The sequence below is a fragment of the Musa acuminata genome, unplaced genomic scaffold, assembly GCF_036884655.1.
Source record: "Musa acuminata AAA Group cultivar baxijiao unplaced genomic scaffold, Cavendish_Baxijiao_AAA HiC_scaffold_1128, whole genome shotgun sequence".
In the NCBI taxonomy this organism is placed as follows: domain Eukaryota; kingdom Viridiplantae; phylum Streptophyta; class Magnoliopsida; order Zingiberales; family Musaceae; genus Musa; species Musa acuminata.
Window position 1 is genome coordinate 75,752 of NW_027021341.1, and position 26,492 is coordinate 102,243.

At 39.1% G+C, this 26,492-nt stretch overlaps 4 protein-coding genes across 12 annotated transcripts; 2 read left to right on the forward strand and 2 right to left on the reverse strand.

Annotated features, from left to right (window-relative positions):
- Window positions 1-3,857, forward strand: LOC135668509 (protein indeterminate-domain 5, chloroplastic-like). 2 transcript variants are annotated; one of them, XM_065178491.1, is made up of 4 exons: window positions 1-155; window positions 534-914; window positions 1,258-1,654; window positions 2,605-3,857. In XM_065178491.1, the coding sequence occupies exons 2-4, from the start codon at window positions 755-757 to the stop codon at window positions 3,602-3,604; spliced, it is 1,557 nt and encodes a 518-aa protein (XP_065034563.1). In that variant the 5' UTR covers window positions 1-155; window positions 534-754; the 3' UTR covers window positions 3,605-3,857. The 2 variants fall into 2 exon arrangements, with proteins under 2 accessions (XP_065034563.1, XP_065034564.1); XM_065178492.1 differs by lacking the exon at window positions 1-155 and having other exon boundaries at window positions 171-914.
- A 2,144-nt stretch (window positions 3,858-6,001) lies between these two features.
- Window positions 6,002-19,395, forward strand: LOC135668511 (SNF1-related protein kinase catalytic subunit alpha KIN10-like). Of its 6 annotated transcripts, none has more exons than XM_065178497.1 (11): window positions 6,002-6,156; window positions 7,693-7,884; window positions 14,688-14,872; window positions 15,609-15,791; window positions 15,878-16,009; window positions 16,103-16,288; window positions 16,916-17,005; window positions 17,078-17,161; window positions 17,306-17,440; window positions 17,524-17,748; window positions 18,980-19,395. In XM_065178497.1, exons 2-11 carry the CDS (start codon window positions 7,698-7,700, stop codon window positions 19,091-19,093), a joined length of 1,521 nt encoding a protein of 506 aa, XP_065034569.1. In that variant the 5' UTR covers window positions 6,002-6,156; window positions 7,693-7,697; the 3' UTR covers window positions 19,094-19,395. The 6 variants fall into 6 exon arrangements, with proteins under 6 accessions (XP_065034569.1, XP_065034571.1, XP_065034565.1 ...); XM_065178493.1 differs by having other exon boundaries at window positions 6,016-6,248; XM_065178495.1 differs by having other exon boundaries at window positions 6,017-6,244.
- Window positions 19,396-20,205: 810 nt separating this feature from the next.
- LOC135668508 (protein PIN-LIKES 7-like) lies at window positions 20,206-22,884 on the reverse strand. 3 transcript variants are annotated; one of them, XM_065178489.1, is made up of 10 exons: window positions 22,349-22,884; window positions 22,174-22,253; window positions 21,967-22,091; window positions 21,779-21,894; window positions 21,507-21,701; window positions 21,268-21,387; window positions 21,082-21,182; window positions 20,938-20,990; window positions 20,730-20,868; window positions 20,206-20,597 (listed from the first exon to the last, which is right to left on the reverse strand). In XM_065178489.1, exons 1-10 carry the CDS (start codon window positions 22,481-22,483, stop codon window positions 20,576-20,578), a joined length of 1,086 nt encoding a protein of 361 aa, XP_065034561.1. In that variant the 5' UTR covers window positions 22,484-22,884; the 3' UTR covers window positions 20,206-20,575. The 3 variants fall into 3 exon arrangements, with proteins under 3 accessions (XP_065034561.1, XP_065034560.1, XP_065034562.1); XM_065178488.1 differs by having other exon boundaries at window positions 20,683-20,868; window positions 22,349-22,808; XM_065178490.1 differs by lacking the exon at window positions 22,174-22,253 and having other exon boundaries at window positions 20,683-20,868; window positions 21,967-22,169; window positions 22,254-22,376.
- A 247-nt stretch (window positions 22,885-23,131) lies between these two features.
- LOC135668507 (protein PIN-LIKES 7-like) lies at window positions 23,132-26,270 on the reverse strand. Its single transcript, XM_065178487.1, has 11 exons — window positions 26,055-26,270; window positions 25,186-25,413; window positions 25,017-25,096; window positions 24,819-24,943; window positions 24,635-24,756; window positions 24,369-24,560; window positions 24,084-24,203; window positions 23,905-24,005; window positions 23,758-23,810; window positions 23,502-23,687; window positions 23,132-23,419 (listed from the first exon to the last, which is right to left on the reverse strand). The coding sequence occupies exons 2-11, from the start codon at window positions 25,318-25,320 to the stop codon at window positions 23,295-23,297; spliced, it is 1,239 nt and encodes a 412-aa protein (XP_065034559.1). The 5' UTR covers window positions 25,321-25,413; window positions 26,055-26,270; the 3' UTR covers window positions 23,132-23,294.
- Between the last annotated feature and the right edge of the window lie 222 nt (window positions 26,271-26,492).

The window sequence follows — 26,492 nt, forward strand, 5'->3', positions numbered from 1 at the left end:
GAGAGGAAGTAGGGGGGCTAGTGGAAGAGGAAGAAAGAGGATCGTCCGCAGGGAGGAAGAGGAGAGAAGGAGAATTATAGCAAGTGACTCAAGAGACATCACAGACCCAGTTTCGTTTCTGCCCCTCTCAGCAGCAGAACTACAAAGAGTAGATTGTACTAGCTGCTCTCTCCCTTCTTCTTCTTCTTCCTCTTCTTCTTCTTCTTTGGGTTGTGTTTAGCTGATCAGAACAAAGAGAGACGAGGAAGAGAAGAAAGATGCCTTCTCGTTTTGGCTCTGCTTTTCTTTCCCCCTCCTTTGTTTCCTTCCATCTTCCTCTCATAAACACCCTGTCTCTTTCTGCTTGTTTTTGAGCCAACTGGTTGTTTCCTCTGCCCGAGTTCTTTGTTCTTTAGTGGAGGTGGGAGAGTAAAGGGTTAGAGTTTTGAGGTTTTCGTGAAGGGCTGGTTGGCTTGGGTTCCTAGATCTACTCCTCTTGCTCTAGTATTTGGGTCTTTATCTCATCCTTCCTTTCTTTGTTTTCTTGTCTTTAGGTTTGGAGGAGGCCGGAAGGCAGATACTTAACTCGGAGATAGATAGCTCGATAGACAGAAAAACATGGGAGCTCAAGGTTCCATGTAGGAAAGTGAGTGTTTCTTCCGCGTCGCTGATTTGGACTAGCAGCCGATCATTACCAGAAACCAAAAGAAAGATCGGTGAGTGAGAGAGACGAGACCAAGAACAACATCTACCATCAGCTTTGGTTTAGAAGGCGATGGCTGCTTCGTCATCGACTCATTTCTTTGGAACCGTAGAGGAAGACCAGTACAGCCACCAACAGCCGTTGCCGCTGCCGCTGCCGCAAGCATCAACGATACCAGGCTCGTCGGCTGCTGCTCCTCAGAAGAAGAAGAGGAATCTCCCTGGAAAACCAAGCAAGTATCTGAACATCATCTATACGTTTGCTTGTCAACCAATCCATTTTTCCTTTCCTCTCTGATTTCTGACTGCTATATATATATATGTGTGTGTGTGTGTGTGTGTGTGTGTGTGTGTTGAGCAATCCTATCATTATTCTTGGAGAAGTTATTTCTAGGATTTTTGGATCATTTTTCTCTCACAAGTGAATTCAACTTAATTTTGTAAGTTCAGAAATGATCTCTCTTTCTTGTATTGATATCACTGAGTCCTCTCCTGCATAAAATATCTGAGCATTTAGCTTTATTATACACTGTGCATCGATGAGACAACAAGTTTCTCATTCGATCATGATCACAGATCCGGATGCCGAGGTAATAGCTTTGTCACCGAGATCACTACTGGCCACCAACCGATTCGTCTGCGAAGTCTGCAACAAAGGGTTCCAGCGGGAGCAGAACCTCCAGCTCCATCGGCGCGGCCACAACCTGCCATGGAAGCTGAAGCAGAAGAACCCGGAGGAGGTCCGCCGCCGCGTGTACGTATGCCCGGAGCCGACGTGCGTCCACCACGACCCGTCGCGGGCCCTCGGAGACCTCACCGGCGTCAAGAAGCACTTTTGCCGGAAGCACGGCGAGAAGCGGTGGAAGTGCGACAAGTGCTCCAAGCGTTACGCTGTGCAGTCGGACTGGAAGGCCCATTCCAAGATCTGCGGCACTCGCGAGTACCGCTGCGACTGCGGCACCCTCTTCTCCAGGTACTACTGCATGCATCCCATCCATTGAAACACGGGAGTCATCCGATCAATCCATGATTGGGCAATCATCGCCCATGTTATCATAAACCGACTGGTGTTTCTGGAGTTAGGGTTTAGGGTTAGGGATGTTAGCTAGGGTTGGATCAAAGCTCTGCGAGTGTAGTGAGGAACTGCTCCCACGTGAGTTATGCCCAAAGAACCAAACAGCGCAGGGTCATTGAGATCTCAAAAGACGCACTCATCTAGTTCTTATTGAAACCAACACGTCTCTCTCTCTCTCTCTCTCTCTCTCTCTCTCACCTTTGCATTCACGTGGTGACATGGAAGGAACGTTAGCAGCAGGTTGATTTGTTGCGTTGCGATTTGGATATATGTGGGCAACTGGCATCGACTTGGCGTTGCAGAGGTCCACACCACTTCACAAGGATTAATATGCAGATGTAGAGTGTTGTTCTACCTGTGCGTTGTTGGATTGAGTGGGGCAGAGATTCATGGGGTTACTGATCTGTCTTGTTTATGGTTTTGATGACGTTCTTGCACTGGAATGAGTTCATAAATAGGTTTAATTTGCATTGTTGGTTTTCATATTTGCTGCAAAAGTTCCCTCGATGCATTGATTGATGGGTCAGTCCTAAAGATGGCTTTCTTTTCTTGACGTAAATTGACCCTTTTCAACATCAAGAACCGTTCTTCTCTGCTCCTTTTTTCTAGATTCTCTCATGTATGTAAGATGAGCAGTTGAATTCTCTTGCTATATATATGTATATATACATGCCTATTACTTGTAGAATTTGACAGCTCACCTGTCCTTTGATACATCAAAGTCATAAATATTTGATCCGTTATAGTTTTAGATAAAATTGCCCTATTAATTCTTGGAATTATTGCTTCCATCATCTCAATATATGTAAATCATGTGAAATCTTACGAGTTGTGGGAAACCAATGCAGGCGAGACAGCTTCATCACCCACAGAGCCTTCTGTGATGCGTTAGCACAAGAAAGAGCAACGCTTCCCGCCGGCATCAACAGCATCGGCAGCCACTTGTATGCAAATAGAGGCATAAACTTAGGCCTCCCACTACTGAATTCGCAACTCTCCTTACAAGACCAAGCATACCCTTCCACCGACCTCGTCCGGTTGAGGGCAAGTAACGGCGGTTCTACGCAATTCGATCACCTCAACGCTACCGTTTTCCGGCAGCTTCAGCCGCCACATCCATCCCCGTTCTACGCTGGTGGTAGCCCTAACCATGGCTTCAACGAAGACCCGCAGTTCGCCTTATCCTCTTCTTCTGCCGCAGCCGCTGCTGGTCTTTTCAACCTTGGCTTCTTCTCCAACAGCGGTGGCAACACTTCTGGAACGCAAAGCGGCCATCTACTCGGCCCCGATCAATACATCAACAATGCAGGTGGCGTAACTGAGCCGACGATGCTGATCACTGGAAACCTGATGAGCAACCACATCGACACAAACATGTCTTCTCTTTATAACCCCTCCCTGCACAGTGAAGAACCGCAGATGTCGGCGACCGCACTGCTTCAGAAGGCCGCCCAAATGGGTGCAACATCGAGCGGCGGCAGTCGAAGCTCAATGCTCAGAGGCTACAGCGGCTCGTACTCGGCTGGTGCAGGGCATGCTAGTTTCGAGAGCCCAGGGATTCACGTAGAGAGCGAGAACCATTTCCAGGACATCATGAACTCCCTTGCCAACGGGAACAATGGTGTATCCGGTGGTGTCAATCAACAATTGTCTGGATTCAGTGGCTTCATCCCGGACTCGGATAAGATGGATGATAGCAAGTTGCACCACAACCTATCTGCCGGAGGCATTGGAGGACCCGACCGATTGACAAGAGACTTCCTTGGTGTTGGCAGCATGATGAGAAGCATGGTGAGGGAACGGCATCTCGGCATGGGAATGAGCTTTATGGATTCGGAGAAGAAGTGAGGATCCTCTAATCGATCATTTGGTGGTGGGAGACTGCCATAGCTGCTGTCAAAGACTACAAAGGAGAACTAAGTAGAGGAATGTAGCTAATCAAGCTTGGTTTATCTTCCAAATCCCATATTTAAGTTTAAGGTGTTCTCAAGATAGCAATTTTTCGTCTTTCTTTCTTTTCTCTGTTTATGACTGCTTCTTTGTTTTCTTCGTTCTCCTTGAAATGTTTACTGTTCTAATAATAAATCTGCTCTTTTCTAAAGCTATTTCATGTGCATGAAACATTTACATGATGGTAAGCATATATATCAACATGTTGCATGCACAGCACACTAATTTTGAATGCTTATTCTCTCTCAAGATCTTGTTCCTGTGAAAGATACAGAAGACACAGCCGAAAACTATGTGTTGGCTACGCAAGTGCATGCATGCATGCATGCGTTTAACCCTGTCGTGAGAGAGATTAATGTCTGGTGTCCCAAGTCTTGGAAAACTATGTCATTAACGTAACCATTGTCGAAAGCAGTGACTAATTTCTTGGAGTTGAATCGCAAATATACCACACGATGTTCGAAATCTAAACATCTAAGTGAGACAATGAGTTTATGGATTTTTTTTCTACTTTTAGGGTTCACGGGTCGATAGCTGTTTCCATTAATATATTGATATGATCTATCAGTAGATCTTCTTTCCACCCTTTTCTCAAGTCACAAGCATTGCTCGTCCCTATATACGTATATATAGTTTAATTTACGGCAAGGAAAATGCTTGAGAATATGCGAGCCTGTTTGGCCACTTGAAGAGCATTGGATACTATGGTTATGGAACTTTTTACGTCCCGATTCATGTACCTTATATGAGTAAGTATCACTCATAGATGTAATATATATTTATACAGTGGTGCAGGGAATAGATTCTGCACATTAATTGTCGTCTCATGAGTTGTATAAGAAACCTATTTAGTGTCCCGTTGTCATATTAAAGCTTTTTTCCATATATATCGGTAAAAAAAAATACTTATACACCTATCTCTAATTTTAACATGGCATTATTAAATTTCAAAATTCATATGCTCCTCCTCTCCATTTTCCATTATCATTAAACACTAAGAGCTTACAGTATAAAAAGGAACAATAACTTATTCTTGATATATATATATATATATATATATATATATATATATATATATATATATATATATATATATATATATATATAATTTGAGGATTGTTTATAAAGATATAATTGAAATTTTTTTCCCAAAACGTAAGTGGTGAAGTCAAAATTTTATAGCATTGTCAAAATCTTTACCAAATGAATTTAAGTATTGTTTTAGAATATTTAAGTATCCATAGTAACAAATGAATTTTGGAAAGTACTAGAATTTTAGACACCCAAAACATCACATACCACTTTCATCTATTACTTGATTCTAAATTTATTTTGATGTTTTGATGGACAAATATGAAATTAATTATTTTATTAGGGACACACACACACACACACACACACACACAATGTCATCATTGTAAATGCCAACTAACAAAAATTAACTAAAATAAATTATTAGTACATTGTTGAATTTGTAGATATTTTATATACATATGTAAAACTTAAGTTTATAAAGTAAAACATATTAAATTATATATATACATATATATAACTAACTAAAATTAACTAAAAGAAATTATTAGGACATTGTTGAATTTGTAGATATTGTATATACATATGTAAAACTTAAATTTATAAAATAAAACATATATATATATATATATATATATACACACAGAGGCCATGGATCCTTTGGTCCGGCCCGGCCCAATAACTTTCTTATATTACATTGGTTGGGTCTTCCAGAACTGGAGTTTTGCTAGAGAAGATGACATAGTAAGCAAATGAACGAGCCATTGAGAGCAGACAGGTTCTTTGGTTTGCCTTCAATATCTAAAACTGTGGATATATATACACATATAAGGAAGAGAAGACCTGTTAAAATGGTTGCAGTTTCGTGCTTGTCATGGTTTCTAGATTTAGCTTCTCCCGGAAAGCTCGGCAAGTATCAATGACAATCTGATAGATGCATGATAAGGTGAAGACCACGATTCTTGATAGTTCTCCAATCAAGAAAGCAAGGTTCACAGTGCCTCTGGATGGGGCTTTTCATCGAGCACATTACTTGCAAGCATGAACGTTCCTTCGTTCTCGAGCTCGATCGTCGTCTTCTTGACATCGATGTCCGCATACATGGTGTTATAGGTATCATGGATACGTAAATGACGTCACCACGTAAAAAAGGAGCATCGGTTTCCGTTTCTGCTGTCCAATATACCGTGGGCACCCAAACGGGCACCGTTCTTTTAGTACCCGGTCACCATCACCGCTACATAAGGCATCAAGAATCCCACCCTTTTTGCCGTCCAAATGCTTGGAAGCACCGATGGATGAAAGCGAAAGGGTTTGGATGGCCTGGATCTCGCGGTGAGCAATTACCGGACCCTCTCCCTTTATTCCCAGTGGCGCGGTGAGCGGATCTCCCCCACTGTCGCTCCCAACTCGATCTGGTCAGTCACCTTCGTTTCGCCGGCAAATCCCCAATCCCATCTCCAATACTTCCCCTTCTCCGTTTCTCTTCGGCGGCGGTGGATTCGCGTCAGTCCGTTTTCTTCTTCTTTTAACGGTTCCAATTACGTTGCTTAGTTGTTCTTTTTTCTCAACATCTTTTGGTTTGAAAGATCGGGAGATAAAATAAATGAAAAATCTAATTTTGATCTTGTAAAAAGTAACAGGAGAGACTGATCGTTGTTTTCGCTCAACGGTGAGGGTTTCATTGATTTGTTGATAAATCTTGGATTTGGAAACTTTTTTTTTGTGATGAGCTGATGCGATGTTTTTCTTTTCCTGTTTGTATTTTCTTGCTTTGATTTACTGTATTTGCGCCTGAGATCTGATTTCTTCTTGCTCTTTGAAGACTGGATTGTGGGGAAATTGCAGGGGTTTTGATGGCTTACGAGATATAGTTTGGTCTGGGTTAGAATGAAAATTGTGCTTATGCTCGTTATGGGTTGCTAAATATTTTCGGCAGTAAGATTTCTTTTTCTGGCTATTAATTGGTTCTCTGTTATATTTCATGGAGAAGTGTTATCTATGCAACTTTCTCAATCTTCAGTCTTTATTCCCGATACTTGTTTTAGAACTTGGAGAAGTTCTATTCAGACATTTATGTAGGTTTGGCTTAGCCATTTTTCTTAAAATGATTTTTTTTTTGTGATGCGAAGACTCCCATTTGATTGATATTATATGCATCTCTTTGTAAGCTTCTACCAGCTAGCAGCATAGAATTGTTGCTGGATCAACAAAACTTATGATTGTGGCTAGTATAGCTGAAGTTCCAATGTGCTAGGATCTTTAGGATGTATTATCATGGGAGTGATTTCTTGTCACATAAATGATCAAAAATGATATTTATATATGTATAACATGGAATAACTTTGTGTAGGATTTTTGTTTTAGATTTTTAGGTGTCCTATCCTGAAGAAGAGTTGCAATATTAGAAAAGTTGCGATACATGATATATCTTATATACTGGAGTCAATTTACCTTTTATCACAAATAAGTTTAACGGGAAGAAAAAGTAATTTAAGCTTCATGTTTTATGGAATAACCTCTTAATGCATTAGCATATCATACTCACTTAACAATATCTCTGCATGTTTAATGAAAACATGAATCATACTCTAATGTTTGTTTTTCAGTGCATAGTATTATATATTGAGTACTTTATATACATCAAGTTTATTCTGACATGAAGAGATCAACAGTGATTTCTCCATGAAGCAATTAATTGTTTAAGTGTGTAGATTCATTGAACTTCCTTTTCAATATTAACTAGTTTTATCTGCATGCCAATTTACTTGTAACGTGATGGGACTTCATGAATATATTATCCATGTTATCGAAATATCTTCATTGTTATTCATCATGTCACAGCCTTTGAAAATACATTCTAAGTGTTTTAGTTTGAGCATATTATGAGGAAAAACTATGTTTTTATATACAAGAAGCAAATGATGCTGATTTTATTTTTACTTATTTCACAGTGAAAATGGAGGGATCTAGCAAAGGAGGGGGTAGTGCTGATGTGGTTTTGCAAAATTATAAGCTAGGAAAGACTCTTGGCATTGGCTCATTTGGCAAGGTTAAGATTGCAGAGCATCTATTGACAGGGCACAAGGTTGCTATAAAAATCCTCAATCGTCGTAAAATAAAGAACATGGAAATGGAAGAAAAAGGTACATTAATTTATAAACTTAGATATGTATATAGTATTTAACACTTTTAAGCAAATTGCTTGTATTGGCATAGATAACCATCTAAGGTTTGTATTACTACTTTGCTATATCTAGAATACACATTACATTTATATTAAATTTTTGTTGTATCATTTGTAATATTCAAGTGCTTGGAATTCCAAACAATGAATCAGCTGTAGGATTTTGTTCGTCTGCCTCAATCTGTTAATAGTTCTTCTTAGAAAATTTACTTCACTTTAGTCCTGATACCTTTTACTGTTAGAATTGCACATCTGCAATTTGGTCCTTATTTGCTGCTTGCATGATGTACTAAACTCTTGAATTATATTGCCGTGAGGAATACTTTATATTTTAGCAACTGAGTCACTAATTAAAAAGGTTATAATATTGTCTTGGATGCCAAAAATCATAGTTAGAGATTTACATGTAAAATTTCACATAGCAATCACTTATGTTGTGAACTTTAGTAAGTCCTAATGGAGTTCATCTTAAGCTAAATTTAGGACTTACCAAACTCAAATTCACAATAGAAGTCTCAGTAATGGCATAAATAACAGTATGTTCTGGAAGCAGAGGTCTTCTAGCAAAAATAACACTATGTTCTGGATCGTTGCTCTCACTATTCCCTGTCTGGTTGTTACTTTTTTCAACGATGTTTAACTTATGCCACCTTTTTGACATGAATGAATAAGAAATCCATTCAAGATGGTATCTGAACTTTAAAGGGTTCAAGTTAAACTAGCTGAACTTACAACATGGTTTCAGAAAGTCAATTGAGGTACAGGAACCAAATTTTTATATTTAAAACATGAGCATGTTGTTTTAGGATCAGCTGGTGGGTATGAATTATGTTGTAGTTCTGGATCTGGGCTAAAGACAGTACAGTTGGTGATAAAATATGTTCTTAGGATCTGTCTCGAATAACATTGATATCTTCTAGGGAAAAACAGTTTGACTTGCTAGTTGTAACTACCAGGCTTTGTTAACATCTCTGTATTGACCAAAACTGTATAGTATGTTGGTTTCTGTAAGAATTTATTTGGTAGTGTCAATCTTCCATGTCTAACCTCTTTCTAATAAAGTGGGATGTGACTTGGCATATGCACCAGTGATTTAAAAAGCACTAGGCACCAAGCTCCAAATATGCCTAAGGCGCTAGGCACTCGCTCGAGCGAAATGAGATGCTAAAATATAAAAATATATAATATAATCAATAAATATAATTATTTAAATAAAAATATAATATTAAATTAAGAAAATCTAAAGTACAAAGTCACAATGTCACATTAACAAAAAGTCTCAAAATTCAATACAATAAAATTTTACATCAAAGTCATTCAACATAATCAATATTATCGTCATTTTCAAACAAATTATCTTCATTGTATTCGTCCTCTTCCTCTCGTCCTTTTTCTTCATTAAAATATATTTTATTCTTTATGTCTTCAATAATAGTAGGAGCCGAGCTTGATGATGTTACACTCATTTTTCTCTTCATCATCTGTCTTATATATGTTTGTAATTCTTCAGCACTTGAAGCTCTTGCTACATCTCCCCATGTCAATCTATCATCTTCAAATACAAGCTTATCTTCGGCATTTTACAAGTTGGCACCCATTTCTCCCACCAACCACTCGTTTAAATCATCAATATCTTGTAATGAGATTGGATCAATTCTCTTTCGCAAATCATGACGAGCCTTCAAAGTTTGATTATACTTTATGTAAACAAGATTGTGTAATCGTTAATGTTCCAACCGATTTCTTCTGTTTGAGTGAATCTGTCATGTCATATAATTTAAAAATATATTAATACATCTATCTAAATAAATAAATTAATTGAAACAAAAATATTTAGTGATCCTTACATGCTCAAAGACACTCCAGTTTCGCTCACAAATTGAAGCATTACATGTCAAACTAAGTATTTTAATAATAAATTGCTACAAGTTTAGGGTGGAATTTCTAAATAGACCCTACCATTCGGTTGCAAATTTATGTTATTATTAACAATAACATAGTAACATACTATAGATGAAATTAATTATATCAAATTATTAATAATTGAAGATGTAGTTGTCCTGGATCGAGCTATCATTAGAATTCCAAAAAGACTTTCGACATTTTTATATAGAGATAATTCACGAATAATCTTATCTTGCACCTTAAGGCTTGGAACTAATTTTACAACGCACTAATATAACCCATCCAAAACTTCTGCATCAAACCCAACAGATTTAATTTTATAAAAGAATTCAAGGTTCAAATAATATCTCGCTGCATGTAAGGGACAATGAAGTTGACAATTTTATCTTTCGTTAATGATTGTGAAAAATTTCTTATATTTTTTTTATTTTTATTAAAAAACCTTTTAATCGTTTCCTTTGCTCTATCGATAGCCTCATAAATATATCTCATTGCAGGCTTATTTTCATTATCTACCAACCGAAGAACTCGAACCAGAGGACCCATTACCTTTAATATATAAACTACATGATTCCAAAAGGATGACATTAAGATGATATTAGTGGCCCTCTTGCCTTTTGCTTCTTTTGCTCATTTGTTTGTCACTCATTTCTCGGATGTAATCATGTTTCTCAGATTATATTTTTGACGATGCACGCTTTGTAATATCAAGAATGAAATAGCAAATCGGGTGACACCATATATCACTAATTCTTTGTTGCTTGTAAATTCTCTCATCATATTCAAAGTCTCAGTATGATTATAGAGAAATCTAACAACAAAGATTACCCTTTCTAAAGTTTTCTTGATGTCAGAAATCTTTCCAATATCCTCCAACATTAAATCAATACAATGTACCGCACATGGAGTCCAATATAAGTATTATTTTTTTTTTTCAAGTAATTTACTTGAGACAAAGGATAACAAAAATGATAAGACTTAAGAGTTTAACATATTTAATTGAAGATAAAGTAATTAAAAATTAAAAAAAAAAAATAAAAGATGAATATTACTAGCTAATACATAGTTGTTTCCATTGTCGGTTATGACTTGAACGACATTTTGTTCTCTAATTTCTTTCACGAACTTATCAAATAAATCATATATCTTGTCTCCAGATTTCACAAAAAATGAAGCATCTATTGACTTCACAAACATAGTCCCTAAAGAACAGTTAACCATAAAATTAATTATACTCCTACGTCTCTTGTCGGTCCAAGCATCTGGCATAATAGAACAACCATGTGTTGCCTATGATTTTTCATGGCCCTTTAGTAAGTCATTTGTATAATTTAACTCTTTTTTCAATAATGGAACTCGCATCTTATAATAACTTGGAGGTTTTAATCCTGTACCATAATTTTCAATAGCTTCAATCATCTCCTTAAAACTGTCTAAACGAGTTGTACTAAAGAGAAGATCAGCTTGATAGAAGAAACGAGCAATGCGTTGAATTACAGTGATTTAAAAAGCGCTAGGCGCCAAAAGGCGCCAAGGTCCAAAAACGCCTGAGGCGCTAAGCGCTCGCCCAGGCGCTCGCCCGAGTGAAGCGAGGCGCTAAAATATAAAAATATATAATATAATTAATAAATATAATTATTTAAAAATTTAAATAAAAATATGCTATTAAATTAAGAAAATCTAAGAGCGGCGGGAAAGGGAAAGGGAGCGGGAGGGCTCGCGGGAGTCGCGAGCAGAGGGAAGGCTCGCGGGAGGGCTCGCGAGAGGCGCGAGCAACGGGAGGGCTCGCGGGAGTCGCGAGCAGCGGAAGGGCTCGCAGGAGGCGCGAGCAGCTGGGAGGGCTCGCGGGAGTCGCGAGCAGCGGGAGGGCTCGCGGGAGGCGTGAGCAGCGACAGCGACGAGCAGCGGCAGCGGGAGCAGGAGCGACGAGCAGCGAGATCGGGAGCGGCAACGGCAGCAGGTTAGGATTGGGTAAGGGTTATATCGGTTTAGTTGGTTCGATTGAACCAACTAACAACCGAACCAGGACCGAACCAGACCTAAAATCCTGGTTCGGTCACTTGGTTTACCCAGGCGCTAGCCCGAAGCACCCAGCGCCTGGGCTCGGGCGAGCGCCCAGGCGGCGCCTGTTTGAAGCGCGCCGCCTGGGACATTAGCGAGACGTTCGGGCCTCGCCTCGCCCGAGCGCCTAGGCGAGCGCCCGAGTGGCTCTTTCAATCACTGCTGAATTATTCTTCCTCTTATTTCTTTATCACAAGCATCACTTATATTTGTTTGTTTGAATTTTGAGCCTCCTGCTTGCCCTTGTTGCTTCTGTGATCCTTGAAACATATATAGATCAATCGATCCTTTTTTACCCTTCTTAATACTCATAACTTTTTTTTCTTTTTTGTCATATATTTTTTTCCCAGTTAGGTTAATACTCATAGAATAATCTTCTTTTTTATCCCTGAGATGTTCAACATTATGCCCTGGTAAATTCCCGTAAAATTCATTCGTTTACATCTTCTTTTCATTCATATAAGTCAACAACTCTTCTTTTACCTCAGGTGGACACTTCTTGCAAGTTGTTGCATTCTTGAAATTTCCTACTATATGTTGTTTTGCACGAAAAATACTATCTTTAGTAGTCTTATCGCAATAGATGCAAGTCACTACATTAGGATCTTTCGGATCCTTTAAATAATTATACTTCCATGCAGGATCTTTTTTTGATGTCATTGGAGAATCTATTGAGTTGCTCTGTACACTTGTCATTTATCCTGAAACCCTAACAATAATTTCAAATAAATAAAAATTAGTAGTATTAAAATCAAAATAATATTTTATTAATCTAATAAATAAAAATACTGGTACCAGTATACAATTAACAATATACTGTTAACAGTATACTAAGTCGAGTCGATGTGAGAAGAGAGTGAGTAAGAGTAAGGTCGAGGCTATTGACTTAGAGCAGCGGCAACGACAATAGCGGCGAGCAGCGATAGTGGCAGCGGCGATAGTGGCGGCGGCAAGTAGTGACAACAACAGCAAGCAGCGACAGTGGCAGCGGAGAGCAGCGATAGCGGAGAGAGATAACGACAGCAAAGAGAGGCAACGGCAACAAAGAGGAAATGTCGGCGGCGGAATCGCAAGCAGGGTTAGGGTTAGGGAAGTAGCGAGAGGGATGCTAGGAGGCTGATATCGGTGCTTTAGTTGGTTTGATTGAACCAACTAACGCAAATGACACCGAACTAGACTTAAAATGCTAGTTCGGTGCCTGGTTTAGCCCAGGCGAGTGCCCAGGCGGTGCCTCTTTGAAGCGCGTCGCTTGGACATTAAACGAGGTGCTCGGGCCTTGCCTCGCCTTGCCCGAGCTCCTAGGAGAGCACTTAAGCGCCTATTGAAATCGTTGATATGCACCAAGTAAAGGGCGTAACTCCATGTAATATGGTGATTGCTTTTTCCAAAACTGTCCTACAGTATGACATTCTTTTGTTGTTACCACCGTTTACTGAAGATCACTGCTTTTATTTACTCCATATGTCATGTTAAAATAGCACATGCTTTTACAGGTGGGTAATACAGTGCTATACATTTATACATGCAACAACATTTGACATAATTTGTAATTGTATTTTTTGAGGCATATATATCTACTGGATAAAAATATGAGGAATTTCATGTAAGTCTCGGTTCTCATTGTATTTAGAACTAAATTACATGTTACTTCCTTTTTAGATGCTAATTCGATATCTTATTTTTAGTCCTAAGTACCTTTTCCAAATAGATTATCCAGCATGACATTTTTTGTTATTCAATTACTGAAGGTTTTCTGCTCCTTTTTTGCCCCTTTAATCCTTTTCTGGTTTGTTAAAAACATGCATAACATGATTCATGGTTTACCCAGGAAGCATATGCAGAAGAGACGCATGCATGACATGGACATGCCAATGTGGCAAATTTTAAAAATTAGTACATGGCATGCCTAGACACTGATTGGAATTATATTATTTTTATCCTTTTTTTGCTATATTTACACATTTGAGGTTACAGATTTTTTATGTTATTTCCATTTTTGTGTACTTAATGTTAATTTTTGTTTTTCTGATCAAAATTCCAGTTTTGCTATCAGAAAAGCCTTCACATGCTTTTCTGATGAAGCAAACAAACCAGATAGTAAGATCTAATATCAAGACCAATCATACAAAGCAGTATCCTACATGCAAATACAATTGCAATCATGATTTTTTTATATATTACAAACAAGAACATCTTTTGTTTGCAAAAAGAATACCAATCACAGCTGTTCCTACATCCAGATATCATCTAGAAATCGAGGCTAAGCTAGATATATGAAATGTGCCCCAGCAGAGGAAAAAGAACCAAGAAAATTGAGGAGGCTCAGTAGTTGAGGTGGGATCAAGCTTGTCGGCACTTGGAACTACTTGGCTATACAAATTGCCTTCCTGTCATATCAAGGAACCAATCATGGTCCTCTATTGAGCCCTTAGGTTTTTCATTAGGAGTATCTTATTGGCCTAGGTCTCCTGTTCATCAATGCATGGAACTCCACCACCACATTAGTACTTACGCATGTGGGAAATGGTGACTTTTCGGGGGGAGATCCACTACCAAGTGGTCCATTGCCTCTGTCAATGGGAAGCTCTGCAGTTGTATTGGAGTCACAAGGATAACTTGCATTTATATGTAAAGGCTAAACAACTTTATCTAAGATACATAGGAATGCTAATTTTATAAACTGGTTCTGATTAACCATAACACAAGCTGTGGATACTGGACAAGTTTTCTGCCATTTCTGTGTATTTGTTTCATACATGTTTCTAACATTGTCATGGCTCCATACCTGCATTGCAGTGAGACGAGAGATCAAAATATTGAGATTATTTATGCATCCCCATATTATCCATCTTTATGAGGTCATAGAGACACATTCAGATATTTATGTCGTGATGGAATATGTTAAATCCGGCGAGCTATTTGATTATATCGTTGAAAAGGGGAGGTTGCAAGAAGATGAGGCTCGACGGTTTTTTCAACAGGTATTCGAGAACAGATTGCTACTTCATTACCTTTCTCTGAAGTCTGAACAGCATCTTAAAATCATCATATAGGTCTTGAATAAGCATACAATGTTGTTAAAAGATATAGTCTGGAGCGAAAGAATCAAATCATTTATCTCTAAAAACAGATCTGTGGCTGGAAAAGATCCATGTAGTCAATCCCATTAATTGGAATTTCATGCTTTGTTCTTCAGAAGAATAATTCATGCAGTGTGTTGAACTTTGGAAATACAATTAATAATCTATTTTATATCTTGTGGCAGACCTGATACTGATCTGTGTGAAAAGCTTTTTCCGTCTAATAACCATATAACTCAGTGCCAATTGTTATTCGTTTTTTACTTTTTTAGTAATACCAGGTGGTATAGGTTGGTGTACCATTTGGTATACCTGCATGTACAGTCCAATGAGGTGTTAAACCAATGTTGGACTAAGATTTTCAACTTTGATACAAAGGATGGTTTTAAATCTTGATCCGATACTGATATTGATTCTCAATCAGACTAGTGTTGCTAGCGTTACGCAGACCTATACCTCTTCGTATCACTAAATAGAAAAAATAAAAAAGGCTACTGGTTCCTTGTCTGACCATAAATCCTCGGCAGCATGGTACCTATCATTGTTATTGAAAACCATGGTCCTAAGATTTAAAAGATGTAGGACTACTTTTTTCCCCCTTATGTTTGACAAAATATCTATGCTTTCCTCAAAACAGATCATATCTGGTGTTGAATACTGTCATAGAAACATGGTAGCTCATCGGGATTTGAAACCAGAGAACTTGCTCTTAGATTCGAAATGCAATGTTAAAATCGCTGACTTTGGCCTAAGTAATGTCATGCGTGATGGTCATTTTCTGAAGACTAGCTGTGGGAGCCCAAACTATGCTGCCCCTGAGGTTTGTAGATATTCCACTGGACTAAATTTGGTATTCCATTTGCATCTTTTGACTTCTATTATGTGTGTTTATCTTCATTTGTATAGGTAATTTCTGGAAAATTATATGCTGGACCTGAGGTTGATGTATGGAGTTGTGGTGTTATTCTTTATGCTCTTCTCTGTGGAACCCTTCCCTTTGATGATGAGAACATACCTAATTTGTTTAAGAAAATAAAGGCAAGAAATCTTGTACATATTATATTTAACTGTCACTCCAGCTTTATAAACCAACACAACACTCAAATTGTGTTTTCTTATCAAAATCTTTAGAGCGGGATATACACCCTTCCTAGCCATTTGTCAGCTCTTGCAAGGGATTTGATTCCCAGAATGCTTGTTGTTGATCCTATGAAGCGAATAACCATTCGTGAGATTCGTGAACATCCATGGTTCCAAATGCGTCTACCTCGGTATTTGGCTGTGCCTCCACCTGATACAATGCAGCAAGCTAGGAAGGCAAGTACTTTCTGGGATTGTTAATTAAGTCGTACACTATTATTAGACGCAATGACTAATATTGCTTTAGCTGATGGTGATTTGTCTATAAATGCTTCTGTTATTGGTTAATACTAGATGTTTCATGGATTTCGTCAAGTACAAGTGCTGAGTAGAAAATTATGATAATCATTTTTAAAAAGAATTTAGATAAAAACTAGCCTTTTTTCATAATATTTAATTGTGATGATCTATAAGATGCTTTGTAATGCATGGTTTCTAACATGTGTCTAATTCATTGCAAAGCTAGTTTTCATTCAGTTCTTGTGTTGTGAAAATCATAGAACTTCAAGATCAAGCCCATGGCAGGTAATGTATATCTATGCTCTCTTTCATCATTATATGCTGCTGTTGCATTGTTCTGTATTTGAATTAGATGAATGTACTTATGCATTCGATTTGTGCTAGTTTTTCACTCATATAGTTGTTTACCTTATTTATGTTGTATTAAACGTGCATGCTAGTTCTGATTCTTTGAAGTAGTATGATGATTCTCATAACTTTGAAATGTCACAGTTCTGAGGTTGGTCTTTAGTAGCTGCCATGAAAAAGCCAAATATATGTCTCCTAATTTGTCATTTTTTGCAGATTGATGATGATATTATTCAGGAGGTGATTAAAATGGGTTTTGACAAGAACCAATTGGTTGAATCTCTTCATAACAGAATTTCAAATGAGGTATTTCGTGTGATTAGAATTTTCTTTGACTTGTAACTTTATTTAACTTATTCTGAAAGTGTTTATGAATAGGCAACTGTTTCGTATTACTTACTACTGGACAATCGTTTCCGTGCTATGAGCGGCTACCTTGGCGGTGATTTTCAAGAAACTATGGTGTGTGTGATACCTTTCAGCATCTTTAAAACGTAGTTCTTGCAATCTCCATCTAGCTAAATTTTCTGTTATGTTAATTGGATTTCTTGCTTCTTTACCATGTAATATCAAGTATGTGTAATGTGAAATTCATAGTTCTTTTAGGATTATGGTGTGCCACCTATGAGTTCAAGTGAAAATTCAGAATTTGCACATCGCCTACCAGGATATATGGACCCACAGGGAATTGGTCTGAGATCACAATTACCTGTTGAAAGAAAATGGGCTCTTGGACTTCAGGTCATTACATTTTTTTTTTCTTGTCTATCTTTAACTACAGATAAATTAGTCCTCTTCCTGACAAATATTTATTTGACTGAAAGTCTCGAGCTCATCCTCGTGAAATTATGACGGAGGTCCTTAAAGCATTACAAGAACTAAATGTTAGATGGAAAAGGATCGGACACTATAACATGAAATGCTGTTATATACCTGGCTTTTCTGATCATGCTGAAAGCATGCTCAATAATTCTCCGCATGCTAACCATAGCTTCAGCGACGAATCTGCCATTGTTGAAAGTGACAATATAGTCAAGTTTGAAATTCAGGTGCCTCTTTTCTCATACTTAAGTTCAATAGAGTAGCACATGTACCTATGTTTTGGCAAATGTTTCTTTTTGTGTATTTATGCTCTTGGTTAACCTGTTTATACTTTCAATGAGTGTTGTGCAATATGCTATATGGTATATATACAGTACGAGTCACTATTAAGTTCATTCATGATTCACTTTTTAACTTCATTGGTGATATCAAACTTTTATCCTTTAACATCCTAACTATCGAACTTTTAGAAGTTCTATGACATTCATGGATTTATTTGCTCTCTCTGCTATGCCAAGCGAGCATGACAAAGAATATCTAGACTGCATGTGACACTTTGGCTTGGCTTTTTTCCCGTTAGTGTCTATCACATGCTAGGGATGTGTTAGGATCCAACAAGTTAAGGATAAGTTGTATTAAAATAAAACAAGATACAAAGTCCTTTTGAGGCAAAACCACAAAATTATTCTCACAAGCAATACTTTGGCATGCTGTATATGTCAAACAACCAAAACATACCTGCAAATCGGTTCACATTAATGCCAATAAGTAAAACTATTTTTGGTGGTTATCTTTTTTTCCCTTGCTAATTCATCAATTCTTTTAGTGTATAATGAACTTAAAGGATTGTGAGGCTCAACGTTTACAGTGAACTACATGCTCTCACAAATTATGAAAAGTGAAACACCTATGAAGAGTTTGATATTTTCCAAGCTTAGCACCAAGAGTTATGTCAAAGGAACCCACTACAAGAGATTGGTGCAGTTGATGACAATTTAAATCTTAAAATCCTTAAATTATGGCTCGATGAAGTATAAACAAATTAACAATTACAAACATGCACAGATGTCTACAAGTCCTGTAGAGGGTTGCAAACATAAATATGGATGAATTTACTTGGTTTTTATGCAGTAGTTTGGGGAAATATGCTCCAAATGAGCCTGCGAATACTTGATGTTCACAAGGATGAGAAACAAGCCGCTGCCAATGAGACAGTAAATGCTTGAAGATATCATGAAATTAGCAATGCAAAGTAACATGAGATATTATCAATGCCACTTTTGTTCCCTCTCACTTTTGATTCACTACTGCAGCTGTTGGAGGAATACATTTTATTATAATTTAACTTGCTAAAGTATTTATGCTTATAAATTTATATAATATTTACTTTCTTGTAACTATTAAATGGTTCTTATAAGATAATGTGGATAATGCTTCTTTCGCTTCATTGTATCGCAGCTTTACAAGACCAGGGAAGAGAAATATCTCCTTGACTTGCAGAGGGTCAGTGGGTCACAGCTCCTCTTTCTCGACTTGTGTGCTGCCTTCCTTGCGCAGCTTAGAGTCCTATGATCTTGGCTTTTTGTTACATAATTTTTTCCTCTGTTTTATTGTGTATATGTAACTGTCTTGTATCATATGGATGAACAAGTTTTTTTTTTTTTTTTCTGTGCTGATCTTTTTGGGCCTTGTTGCTCATTAAGCTCTTAGCGCAACAAGCTTTCTATGAGAAACAGTTGCCCTATTTTTTTTGGCAACAATGACTTAAGGACAGTGAGTCTGCTAAAATGGTGTCTTATCAGCTATCAGGCAGCTCATTATGCTCCTTTACCTTGTAAACTCTTTTAATTATGTATCCAGGGTGTGTTTATCTAGCATTATGTATCCCAGGTGTGCTTATCTAAATAGAATGGTGGGATTGTTGCTAAATAGAATGATGTGCAGAATGTGAATTGTCAATGCTGATACAAGTTGGGAGGGACATTTTTCTTGATGGTGGCACACTTGCAAGGTGCTGCCAACTCAACAAAAAGTTAGGTGCTGCTTTGCTTATTTAGCAAGAGGGGAGAAGACACTCAAAGCTTTCATGTTCAAACAACAGTGTGTGTTGTTACTTGCCATGGTTGTCATGATTTAGTATTTAGTGAAAAAGATTGTTCTTATTTGAGTTCTTATTTCAAGAAAAACTGATTATAGTTATTACTAGCTTATAGTAATTATTTCAAGAAAAGGAGCTCACTAGCTTATAGTTTTTATTTCAAGAAAATCTGTTTTTGTGAAAATGCTGGTTTTCTTTGAGACTTGTGAAAGTTTAGAATTGAGTTCCTGCACAGGTCATTCTTGAGATCTATGAAAGTATAATAACCTGTTTTCTTTGAAAAATATGATCTGTTGCAGCCACACAAAATATTCATGTTTTACAGTTAAATTTTATTTCAGGATGACCTTTGGTTGCGACTATTTGTCTAGGATGATTTGTTATTTCTTTTTCGATCAAAATGTTTAAACCGAAGTTATGATTTATCATGTTGTCGGATCAAAATGCATAAATCAAATATGTATATGTTGAAGTTTGTAATAGTATCGGACTTTTATAAATCAATTTAAGCCTTTATTTATTTTTGATGTGAGATTAAATCAAAGTATTATATCATTTAAATGAGTAAGAAAGTGACTGTAAAATGGTCATAAAGTGAATTTTGACCATTCGGTAAAATATCTCAAATCCATATCATGTGTATCAAATAGATGAAGCTTTTATGCATAATACTATCCTCTTGACTACACTGCAAAAGCTTTCATTTTGAGGTTCACTTCCCAATGATTGCTCCTTTTCTTCTTCTTATTGACATCATCTTAATCTGCAACGATTGCTAACAAAGAATAAGACCCATAAAACCATCTTCTCCGTGCCGCTCATATATAGCTTGTGATGCTTTCTGACGGCAATTCTACGATAAGATCCACATGAACACTGTTGACCAGACTGTGACCGCCACCGTGGCGACCACATATGTCCACAGGAAGATGACAGAGCACTCCTCTTGACCAACGTCAAACAACTGAGCCATCGTTCCTGCATTAGCATTCAATTTACCAGACACAATAAATACAAACAACAAGGCTTCGTAAAACCAGTCTCTCTCTTTCTCTCTCTATACCTATATTCATGGCAGGTGGGACACCGAACTGTATCATCAACACATACCGATACAGTGGATCATATGGCACCAATCCCATCCCGTAAGCCGCTCTCACCACTGCGATCCCAATCACAGGAAGGACGAGGTAGCGAACGCAAACAATCGCGACGATCACCGCATTGCTGACGACCGACCTGCGTAAACCTGCGCATGCATGTAGTTTTCGAGTCATCACTGCATCGATCGATCAAACACACCTGAGTTCAACTTTACCCTGTGCCAAGTTTCCACCAAGAACGAGGGTGATGCAGGGCACCGTGCCATCACTGCATCAAGCAAGTCGAATATACGAGTTAATGACCTCCACGCATGTTGATGATCTGTTCAATGAGTAGCAGACAGCAAAAAATGAATCACCCTAGTAACTTCACGGTGTCTTCTACAACTCTCAGTGGTGCACTTGAGCCTGCAAACAGAGACTTCAGCCATGGTGTTGCACCAACAATGACTCCCATTATCTGAAACAAAGTAGCATGTAAGATGCATAGGCTCATTCTAATTATATATGGTAAGTATGAGAAGAAGAAATCGATGAGAACACACTGAGGCAACAGTGGGTGGAGCCAACAACTCTTCGACAATACGGTGGAGAGTCTCTTTCATCTTATCCCAGGAGTTCACCTTCTCGCCATGGAGGCTTCCATTGGGTAGTAATGGGATATTCTGCATCATGATACCAAGTAAGCTATTTTTGTTCATATTGTCTCAATTTCCAATGTTGGATTCATAGACAAAATTGAGGTTCCTATTCTATCTCCATAGACACTGTGATTTCAGCTTACAATTTGGTTTTCTGCCATTTCTTCCATTACTTCCACTGGAAGTGAAAGCATATTCTCCTGATCTGTAGAGACTCTCTGGTCATTCCCATGTCTCTCTATGACACCTCCATGGCAAGATATATGGCTTGCATGGTATATTTTGCTTGCATTCCTCATGAGACTGTAGGAATGTGTCCAAATGTAGATTCCTCCAATCTGCATGAACAGAACACATCACTTGCTTCGACCAATACTGCATTTAAAGCTGAAACAGAAGATATTTGTGGCTCTACCGCCATGGAGAAAGAGGCGAGTCCGCGGGCACCGGACACCTTGTTGTTCCCAAAGGGGTTGCCGTCCTGTTCGCAGATCGCCGGGATGATTATCCACAGCAGATTGCCCATGTTGCCTGACGGTATACGAGACCAGATCAAAAGGAATTGCTTTGATGGAACATGACACAAACAGAACACGACATTACCAGCAGAGCACGTAGCTATTACGAGGCCTTCGAGATGCCTTGGAGGCCTTAGGATTCTCACTACTATCCAGCCAAGGATTCCCCCAATCAGGAACGTGATCCCGAGATTGACAGGCATAAACCACCTCGAGAAGACAGGAATTGTCCGTGTTCAGTTGATTGCCAAGCTAAATCAAGTATGAACTGTAAGGAACAGCTGAGACCTACCAAGATATGATTTCTTTCAAGGTGACGGTCTTCGCTAGACTAGCAAACATTAGAGATGGGGTGAAGACAGTGAACACCACCTGTTGAATTGTGAGCTCATGGTTCAGGTCACTGTGAATGTGAGAGAGAGAGAGATGCAGAGCAGTGGGATTTGATTGCAGCACGAGCAGGTCACCTTGTTCATGTCTCGTCGAGCACTGTGGGGAAGAAGATTGCTGTAACCTGACGCGAGGTACGCCCCCAGCAGGCCTATGAGAAGCACCTGCACGATTGGTGTGGATGCCACCGGGAACAGTGACCAAAACCCCATCTTCTTCCTCCTCTGCTACTGCTAAGCATGTAGTGGTGTATGCCTAGTTGCACATCTCTCCCCTGTTAAGTACAGACCATCAGAGTCGATTTCTAATAGCTGCAATGGTTTCACATGGTCCACAACTCAGATAACAATTATTGGCCGCAAGTGAGTTACGATCTTTGGCATCTCATTTGGATTTTTTTGACCAAGACAGTGTTATAATACTGATGCAGTGCAGCAAACAGACAGAGTTTGCCATTTGTGACTCAGAATGAGCTGAGAAGAACTCGAGAAGCAGAGAGAGAGAGATGCTGATCTTTCATCTTCATAATGGTTGACTCATAACATAATCACGGCTGGGCATCCAGATATCAACTTGTTGATTAGATCATATATATTAGTTCTGTTGATGCAGAGAGCCACATGGTGGGAAGAGGACACTGAGTTGGAGCTGTCTTGTTCTCGTCGGAGTTGGGAACAAATGTCATGTGACCTGTGACTCTGATCATTTAGTAGTAGTGGCTTCCAAAATGACTGGAGTTGCAGACAGTCAGCTGCAGCATTTGGGAGCAGGAAGAGCTATCACATACTCTATTCTACTATTCATTGCAGTCACAATCTCCATACACATAGGTAAATAATGATGCGATTGTCAAACCAATCTTGTGTCAACTATTTTTGTATTTAAATTTCTTGAATGATCGATCATATGGGGATCGGAGTTCTTTTTGACAGCACAAAAATCTTACATTGATGACCTTCATCTGCATTACTTGCAAGAAAAGAATGGCACTGTATAAATAACACAATAATTCTGATGAGAATTCTAAGACAAGATCCACATGAAGACTGTCGACCACACTGTAAGCGAAACAGCCGCGATCAAGTAAGTCCACAGGAAGATGACAGAGCACTCCTCTTGGGCAACGTCGAACAGCTGAGCCATCGTGCCTGCACAATCGTGTTCATCGCCCTGAAACCCTTTTGCGTTCGACAAAACTTGTTGAGGAGAACAGGGACGGAGCTTTCTTACCTATGCTCATGGCGGGAGGGAGACCGAACTGCACCATCAGCACATATCGATACAGTGGATCGTGTGGCACGAAGCCTAATCCATAGGCTGCTTTCACCACGGCGATCCCGAACGCGGGGAGGATCACGTAGCGAACGCAGACTATTGCGACGATCAACACAGGCCTGACGACCGACTTGCGTAGCCCTGCGCACGTTTCAGAAGCTTTGAGGTGAGTGATTCATGAGCGTGGAGAAGCAGAAGCTCAATCTTTTACCCTGCGTCAGGTTTCCACCGAGAATGAGGGTGATGCAGGGCACTGTGCCATCACTGCATCGATCAAATGAGAGTATGTTACTGCTTACTACTTCCATTGATAGAATGGATTCATTCGATTAGTAGAGGACACCAAAGATTAGATCACCCTAATAGCTTCATCGAGTCTTGGACAACTTTCAGTGGTGCACTTGAGCCTATAAACAGAGTCTTCAGCCATGGCACTGCACCGACAACGAATCCTACAATCTGAAACAAGTCAAGAAATATGAGATACATGGAATGTGATCTCTTAGAGTATGAGAAAAGTTATCGACGAGGACACACCGCAGCAACAGTCGGTGGAGCCAACAATTCCTCGACAATTTTGTGGAGAGTTTCCTTGATTTTATCCCACAAGTTCACCTTTTTGTCTTGTAGGTTTCCACCGGATAGAAGTGGGATTTCCTGCATCACGTATCTTAGCTTAAAAACTCTGATTCTTATGCATGTTCTTCAAATTTCCAGTGTTGTTATTTGATTCTAGCAAGATAGGATTTATTAGAAGTGATCAGATACGAACAGAGTCCCTAATTATACCTCTGATTCCTTATAATTATGATTGCAACTTACAATTTGGTGTTGTGCCATTCCTTGCACTGCTTTCACTGGTGGTGAAAGCACACTCTCCTGATCCACAGAGACTCCATGACCACCTTCATTGGCTCCTGTGACTCCAAGACTAGCTGTTCGGGTTGCATGGTACATTTTGCCAGCGTTCCTCATGAGACTGTAGGAATGAGTCCAAATGTAGAATGCTCCAAGCTGCATGAACACAACACATCACCGTGACTGATACAGAAACCGATGAGCATAACGCCGAATCCAAAAGATTTTACCGCCATGGAGAAAGAAACATAGGAGATTCCACGGGCGCTGCAGATCTTGTAGTCCCCAAAGGGATTGCCATCTTCTTCGCAGATCGCCGGGATAATTATCAGGAGCAGATTTCCCAGGTTACCTGCAGTATACGTTTTCGTCACCAAAGATTAATATACATGAAACGAAGATACGAGTCATTACCAGCTGAACAAGCAGCTATTACGAGGCCCTCAATATGATTTGGTGGTCTTAAGATTTTTACTACTATCCATCCGAGAATTCCCCCAATTAGGAATGTGATCCCGATATTGACAGGCATAAACCACCTTGAGAAGACAGAAGATCATGTCAGAACAGTGTAAGGATTCTATAGAATGGCAAGAAACAGTTGAGACATACCAAGATATGATTTCTTGGAAGGTGACGGTCTTTGCTAGACTAGCAAACATGAGAGCTGGGGTGAAGACAGTGAACACAACCTGTTGAAATGGAAGCTCACGGTTCAGGTCCACGATGAATGTGACAAAGATGTGAAGCACTTAATTTGAGTTCGGTGTGCTCGATTCACCTTGTTCATGTCCCTTCGAGCACCGGGAAGAAGAACATTGCTGTAACCAGATGCAAGGTATGCCCCCAGGAGGCCTATGAGAAGGACCTGCACCACTGGTGTGGATGCCACCAGGAGCAACGACCAAAACCCCATCTTCTTCCTCCTCTGCGATGCCGAATTCTGCGGTGATGGGTGCTTAATTAGCTGCGGCCTCACCCTCTCAGTCGTGTGGCATCCCTTCGCTGCCTGTTAATGGCACACTAGCTGTATGTAATGGTTTCACATGGTGCGCATGGATGCAACCTCAGATACCAGTTGTCGGAATCAAATGATTTTGAATTGCTATTTGATATCTCCACACTCGTAACAGTGGTTCGTACTGGATTTCTTGACTATGATAAAGGCTTAGATTTGAATTGATGCAGTGACAATTATGAGCTGCACATTCTACTAATGTAGCCAAGAACAAGTTGCAGTGTAGGACAGAGAATAATGCTTATAAAATGCAAACAATAATGCCCAAAAGTTCAAGCTTTGACCACAGACAGAGACTACGCAACCTCCAAAAAAGCAGGAAAAATAAATCAAGGAAGAAGAAAGAAAAACCAAAATCTATCATAAACAAGCAAAACGAAGCAGCAGAAATCGTCATTCGCGGCCGATAAGTGTTAGAAAGAGAAAAATTGCAGAGGCAACAGAACAACTGAAACGTTCATAAATCAAAAGAATCATAGGAACGATCGCAAAAGGAGTATGTAAGCGAGGAACCCAAATCATATGCCTGACGTCCATGTTAAGATCGAAGAGAATGATAACTCGGAATGAACTGAGAGAGAGAGAGAGAGAGAGAGAGAGAGAGAGAGAGAGAGAGAGAGAGAGAAGGTGACCTGGAAGCACTCAGAGGTCGACGAGAGGTAGACGAGGAGGAGATGGTTGGGTCAATCGGTGCCCAGGTTATGATAGCACGAAGAGAGAGAGAGAGACGTAGTAATCTCGGATAGATTTCATTGTATCGAGGGAAAGATTAGCGTGAATCATTAGAATTGAAGCACGCCATGGGAGGAGACTGCATGAGTGGAGACAAGGTGGGACGTAACCTTAATGCTTTTCCAAGTAGCAGCAGCCCACGTGGTGGCTACGAATTCAAACTTATGCATTTAATTGGTCATACCAATTTTGACTGAAGAGTGCCTCTGACTTATTTTGATTCAGATCTTGAATATATATTTTTCTTTCTTTCGGAAAAAAAAAAGAAAATTGAGTCTTGTCTTATTGATATGGGAATTTTTTTTTGTGAAGTTTTCTCTTATAAAACTTTAGGATTT